Below are 6,677 nucleotides of genomic sequence, written 5' to 3'. Positions count from 1 at the left end.
ACATCGCCTGGGCCCATATAGCACCGCCTGCGCTCCTATAGCACTGCCCAGGGACCATAGAACACTGCTTGGGCTCCTATAGGACCTCCTGGGGCCCATATAACACTGTCTGGGCTTCTATAGCACCGCCCGGGCCTACCCAGCCGCGCTGCGGGCGCCCCGCGGCGGCCGTCCGGCCCCGTTGCCATGGCGACAGCGGCGCGCGGCGGCAGTTCCCCCGCAGGCCGCGCCGGAAGCCGGGCCCCGTTGCCGTGGCGACAGCGGCGCGCGCGCGAGGCCCGTTGGGAGCCGGTTGCGCCGAGCGGCTGGGCCCGGGTCTCGGGCTCGCCATGGAGCAGGAGAAGCTGGTCCAGTGTCCCTACGACAGGAGCCACCTCATCCGGGTGTCCCGGCTGCCATACCACCTCGTCAAGTGCCAGCGGGTGAGCGGGGGCCTGCGGGGGGCCGGGACGTATGTGGGGCTGGGGCCTGCTATGGGCCGGGGCTGGGGCCTACGAGGGGCCGAGGCCTGCTGGGGGCTGGGCCCTGTGGGGGCCTGCGGCCTGCTGGGCGCTGGGGCCTGCTGGGGGCCGGGGTTGGGGCCTACTGGGGATCGGGGCTTGCTGGGGGCCTGGGTGGGGACCTACGAGGGGCCGAGGCCTGCTGGGGGCTGGGCCCTATGGGTACCTGTGGCCTGCTATGGGCCGGGGCTGGGGCCTACGAGGGGCCGAGGCCTGCTGGGGGCTGGGCCCTGTGGGGGCCTGCGGCCTGCTGGGCGCTGGGGCCTGCTGGGGGCCGGGGTTGGGGCCTACTGGGGATCGGGGCTTGCTGGGGGCCTGGGTGGGGACCTACGAGGGGCCGAGGCCTGCTGGGGGCTGGGCCCTATGGGTACCTGTGGCCTGCTATGGGCCGGGGCTGGGGCCTACGAGGGGCCGAGGCCTGCTGGGGGCTGGGCCCTGTGGGGGCCTGCGGCCTGCTGGGCGCTGGGGCCTGCTGGGGGCCGGGGCTGGGGCCTGCTGGGGATCGGGGCCTGCTGGGGGCCTGGGTGGGGACCTACGAGGGGCCGAGGCCTGCTGGGGGCTGGGCCCTATGGGGACCTATGGTCCGCAGGAGGCCAGCGCCTAAGTGGGGCCAGGGTATACTGGGTGCCTATGGGGGGCTAGGGCCTATGTGGGGCTGGGGCCTGCTGGGGGCCTATGGAGGGTCGGGGCCTGCTGGGGGCCAGGGCTGGGGCATGCTGGAGGTCAGGGCCTATGGGGCACTGGAGGCCTGCTGAGGGTCGGAGCCGGGACGTGCTGGGTATTGGGACCTGCTGGGGGCCGGGGCTGGGGCCTGCTGGGGGCTGGGACCTATGGGGGCCTGCGGCCTGCTGGGGGCCAGACTGAGGCCTGCTGGGGGCTGGGGTTAGGGCCTGCTGGGGGGCTGGGTCAGTCAGCTCTAAGGCAGAGAGTCCCCCCCAACCCAGCACCTCTTGCCTCTCCTTACTCTCCTCCCCCCTGACACACATCCCCCCCCAGAACAACCCGCAGGTGGCCCGCACTCTGGCTACCTGCCCCTTCAACGCCACGCACAGGGTGCTCCGGGCCGAGCTGCAGAGCCACATCGCCTCCTGCCCCAACAAGTTCCAGCTCGATCTCCCCAACGGTACAGCATGGGACCCCCCTCACCGCCCTGGCAGCTGTGTTCAGCTGTGTCCCCCTGCCTTACAACTGTCCCCTCTGTCCCCGCAGAGATGGGTCGCCTCGGTGACGGGATGAAGCAGACAGAGGTCCCCACGACCTGGCAGCCCCCTCCATGCCAAGAGGACTGGGAGGCTGGTGAGTGTCCCTGAGGTGCCGAGCAGTGCTCCCCACCACTGTGTCACCCCAAAGCTGGGCATACCCCCATCTCCTCACCCTTTACAGAGCTGGAGAACCTGGAGGACGCTCCGCCATTCATCCTCAACATCAAGCCCAACAACCCACTTCTGTGTGACAGGTAGGAGACCACAGCACCGCAGATGTCACCTCCCTGAGTGCTCACATTCGGGGGTGTGTCCCCCAAGGTGCTGCCCACACTGACATCCCTGGTCCTCTCTTGCCCCCCCCAGCTCTGCCCCATCAGCACCCATGAACCTGAGCAGAGGCGGGAGAGCTGCAGGACACCCTGCGGCGGGTGCGGAGTGACAGGCACAGGAGGGCCCATGGACAGTGGCGGAAGGACCAGGGCAGAGCTCATTTCTCCCCCAGAACCAGGGAAGCAGCATCTGGGCTCCTGCTGCGAAGCAGGGGCGTTTGTACCCACAGGTTTTAAATGCACATTATAAATTTTAAATGGACATTACAAACATTAAACGCACGATACGAATTTTAAATGCACGTTACAAATTTTAAATGCATGTCACGTCCCTGTGAGTGTGCCTGGTGTCTCGTCATCCCGGGAGGATGGAAGGGACCCTGTGGGGTGGGTACCCCCCGGTGTGGGGCACGGCCTGTCCCGCTCCCCCCACGCTGCGCTCCCAGCCTGCTCTGCGCTCGCCCTGCCCCTTGTGGCACTGTCGAGTCGGGGGCAGGGCCTGTTGTCCCCCGCTCTGAGGGGGCTCTAACACCACCGGAGGGACAGGGGGCAACAGCTCCAATGCACAGTGGTCTGTCAATCCCCCTTGGCCTGTCTGTGTCCCCATAACCTCTCCCGTGTGTCCTCGTAACCCCCTGGGCCAGCCCATATCCCCATCGCACACCCCCAGTGTGTCCCTATACCCCCCCCCAGTGTATCCCCATAATGCCCCAGGCCAGTCCATGTCCCTGTCATCCCCCCAGCGTGTCCCCTTACCCCCCCTGTCTGTCCCCATACCCCCCAGTGTGTCTCCATCACCCCTGGGCTCACCTATGTCATTGTACCACCCTAGTGTGTCCCTGTCACCCCGCAGCGTGTCCCCATAAACCCCTTGCCCTGCCTGTGCCCTGTCCCTGTCCCCCAACCACCCCTAAACTCAGACTGTGGCAGGGACAACAATGAAGAGGACGATCGTGACCACCCGGTGTGACCAAACTGCCTCAAGGTGACCCCAAACCCCCCTCCTGAGTCCCAGTCCCTGGGGGGCTGCCCCCCTCCCCCCCTCCCTCTGCATCAAAACAGGCGTTTCCAGACGGGCACTGCCCAGATTTTGGGCTCAGAAAGGTCTATTTTAGTACCTCTTGCGCAACGCGGGTGCCTCGTGCTCAAGGCTGTGTCCCAGGGCACCGGGCCGTGGGTTCCCCACCCTGGGAGGGCGGGGGAAAAGCCTCGTTAACCCCCCCACCCACCCTGTGCATCCCTCCAAAAAATGTGTCACACTGTCCCATCGTCCCCCCTCTCCCTGCCAGCCTGGTGGTGACACACACCCGTCACACCCAGCCTGCGCTCAACCCCGGCGTCACGCCAGGAACAGGGAGGGGGGGATCCCCCTATCCTCTCGCTGCCCCCTCCTTAATTCCTTCTCCCCTTCTCCTTCCAGCGGGACGTCTCCAGATGCGGGGACCCCGGGGAGCCCCCCTCCCTGCGCTGGGAGGTGAGGAGAGCTCGGAGGAGATGACGGCTTTGGGGCGGTACGTGTGGAAATGGGAACGTCTGTGTCATCGCCGGCCGGGCTCTCTGTTCCCCAACCTCCTCCGACACCCAAAGGCAGACCCCTGCGGGGCTGAGTTTGAGGGGGTGGGGGGGGGGAAAACCTCCTTTTTTGGTTCTTCATTTTTTTCCAGCGGTTCACGGGAAGGTCAGATATATATCTTTTCCCCGTCCGGCGGCGGCGGGGGGAGCGCGCAGGCGGGGTTGCGTCGGTCCCTCCTGGCTGGGCAGAGGAGGAGTGATCTGGTGTTGCAATTAATTCCTCCCGCGCCGGTGCCAGAAATGCAGCTGCACAGCGGAGGGGGGGGGGGGGGCCGTTTTTTTATGCAACTAATAACTCCCGGTAACGTACATCTGGCAGGAGCCGCGCATCCTGGGCTCGGCCCATCTGGGAGACGCTTTTCCTCCCTCCGGCTCCAATCCGGAGGCCAAACACGAACCGTCGTGTGGCGGCTGCTCCTTCCTCAGGCCAAACACTAACCTTCGCCTGAGGCTGCTTTCCTCCCCCTCCCCAGCCCCGACCGTGTTTTAAACCCATTTATTGAGTTTAGGGGGGGGTTATCCCCCCATAGCTCAGCGCGGAATCAAACCCGGGCGGATGCACGTTATCTGGGTGAAACGCTTTTTTCCCCCGCACATCCTCCCCGGCTGCAAATCCCATCCCGCAGCGCCGAGTCGATGCTTTCCTCAAGCGATACCCGTTTCACCTCGCCGGAGAGCCGAACTATTTCCCCACTCTCCCGTCCGCAGGTGGAAAACCCATCCCGCTCCCTCCCCTGTTCCGTAAGGGTTAAAGGAGGAATTTCTCCGGCTTTGTTGCCTTGCTTGTTTTAAAGCCTCTGACTGCTTCGGCTTTTGCCTGACATCTCTCCCCTGTGGTTTCCAGAGCAGTTTCATGTGTGCTTCGAACCGTGCCAATAACGGCCTTGCAACACTTGCCGGCAGTTTTTCCTCGCAGGGTGGATCCAGCCGGGTAGCTTGGAGGACTGGTTTCTTTTCCGGATGGGAAACGACAGGCGTTTCCACCACCACCACCCCCCCCCGCTTTTTTTTCCACCTATTTTGTTGGTATTTTCGCTCGATGAGAGAGAGTCGCCGAACCCTCGCGCTGCTCCTCCGGGGGACCCCTCGGTTTTTTCCCCTCCGAGAGGGAGAATGGGGCTTTTTTATTTGGTGGCGATGCAGATAATGTCACCTTCATCGTCCCCTGCGGCGTTCAGCCCTGCCGTGGCACGGACGGTGGCTCGTGGTTTGCTCCCCCCTTCCCGGAGCGTCCCGCCGTGTCCCGTGGCTTCACGCTCCAGTTTTGGGGAGAATTTATGCTTTTTCGGCCTCGCCGCACGTGCTTCAACCGCTTCTCCTTGTCCTCTTCCATGCAGCGATGAAACACCCCGTGTACCCCCAACCCTCGCGCAGCCCGGGGGACACCCGCAGACACCCCCCCCTGCCCTGTGTGGGGTCGCACCCCCCCCCGGGAGTGACCAACGCGGAGCCGCGGAGTCGCGGCCGCGCCGGTTCCCCTCCGCAATTCTCCCAGGACAAAATTCCCCTCATCTTAACCCGCTATGATTCAGCGTCCAGCGTTGCTTTTGGGCTGGTTTCATCTGGGGGGGGGGACACGGGACACAAAAAAAACACCCCATTTACCATCAAATTGTGTGTGAAAGCGGCAGGAAAAGGAAAAGGGCAGGAACTGGCGAGGATCTGTCCCTCGCAGGCGAATGGCTGCGCCGAAACCCCAAACTTTAAAGTCACCGTGACCAAGGGGGGGGGTTTGGAGAAGCCCCGTGTCCCCCCCCCCTGCACCCCAGCAGCCCCCCAGCCCCGGGGAGGGTAGGAATCGCTCCCCGTGAAGTCCTTTTTTTGGGGGCATTTTGATAGGTTTGGGTTTTTTTGGTGTTTTTTTTACACCTTTTTGCTTTTTATCTCCGCAGCTCGGGGAGTTCTCTCCTTCCCACCGAGGGGACGGATCCTGCCCGGGCTCCTCCGTGGGGCGAACGGGACTCGGGGGACGGCAGGAAATTTAAGCAGAAAAACCAACAAATACCCAGAACCGTCGAGGCCGGGTGAGGAGGGCTGGCCAGCATCCGCCCCCCACCCCCCTCCCTTCCCCCCCCCCCGCTTGCACTAAAACTACCATTTCTGGCCCCAAAACGCCCCGCGCTTCATTCCGGGTTCATCGCAGCTGCGTTACGGGGTGTGTCACCCCATATCGGGGCGCTGAAAAGGGTCCAAAATTAAAAAAAAAAAAAAAAGGGGGTGGGAGCACGGTGACGTGGGGGTGTCCCCCGGTGACGTCGGCGGGATGTCCCCAAGCTGGCTGGGCCGCCGGGGAGGGGGGCAGCTGGCCAAAAATGGGGGGGGGGGTGGTGAAATGGTCTCCTGTGCCCTCGGCCACCCCTTGCCCTTCCCAAGGTGGGGGGGGGGGGGGGGGGGTGACCCAAACGGGGACCCACGGTTTGGGGAAGGGTGGGGGGGGTGGGGGGGGTGTTGATGTGTGGCCCACGGCAGTGCCACCAACACACGCGCGTGTGTACGTCGGCCACAGCGCTGTCACCTCTGTCCCCTCTCCCTGCCCTGCTTGTCGTGGTGTGGTGTCATGTCGTGTGTGTGTGTGTGTGAGTGTGTGCGCGCATGTGTGTGTGTGTGTGTGTCCCCCAGCGCGGGGGGCCCCCCGGGGCTGGCCGGGTGCCCGGTTCCCCAACGCCTGCAGCCGCCAGCGCCTTTTTGGGAAGCAGCCGACGCGCGGAGCCACGGCCGCCGCCGTCCCCGGGCTCCACGCCAGCCCCGGGGGCCTCCCGCCAGCGCCCCCCACCCGGGGAAACTGAGGCCGGGCACCCATGGAGGGGAGGGGGGGGGGGAAAGAGTGTGGGGTGTGTGTCCCACCCCCCAATTCTGCCCCCGCTGTCACTGGCGCATGTGTGTCCCCCCACCCCAGCACCCATCTGGGTGTCCCGGTGTCACCCTGCGTGTGTGTCCCCCCCCAACCCATGGGGGTGCCCCACTGTGTACACCCCTATCCTCACCCCCCACACACAGCCCCAGGCGTTGCCCCAGCTCGGGGGGGGGGGGGACACAGACGGGGGTGACGTGGCCCCCGCTGTCGGCCCAGG

General features: G+C 65.2%; 1 protein-coding gene and 1 long non-coding RNA gene across 2 annotated transcripts; both read left to right on the top strand.

Annotated features, from left to right (window-relative positions):
* Positions 1–276: 276 nt before the first annotated feature.
* Positions 277–2,478, top strand: GTSF1 (gametocyte specific factor 1). The gene is made up of 5 exons (XM_082496357.1): positions 277–422; positions 1,497–1,623; positions 1,710–1,796; positions 1,884–1,956; positions 2,069–2,478. The coding sequence occupies exons 1-5, from the start codon at positions 330–332 to the stop codon at positions 2,142–2,144; spliced, it is 456 nt and encodes a 151-aa protein (XP_082352483.1). The 5' UTR covers positions 277–329; the 3' UTR covers positions 2,145–2,478.
* A 307-nt stretch (positions 2,479–2,785) lies between these two features.
* Positions 2,786–5,686, top strand: LOC309682284. Its single transcript, XR_014270102.1, has 3 exons — positions 2,786–3,019; positions 3,455–3,545; positions 5,499–5,686. It is a non-coding gene; the product is annotated as an uncharacterized lncRNA (long non-coding RNA).
* Positions 5,687–6,677: the final 991 nt, after the last annotated feature.

The sequence above is a fragment of the Vanellus vanellus genome (assembly GCF_965231255.1).
Source record: "Vanellus vanellus genome assembly, chromosome: 28".
In the NCBI taxonomy this organism is placed as follows: Eukaryota; Metazoa; Chordata; class Aves; order Charadriiformes; family Charadriidae; genus Vanellus; species Vanellus vanellus.
This window is presented reverse-complemented; position numbering and strand designations above follow the sequence as displayed.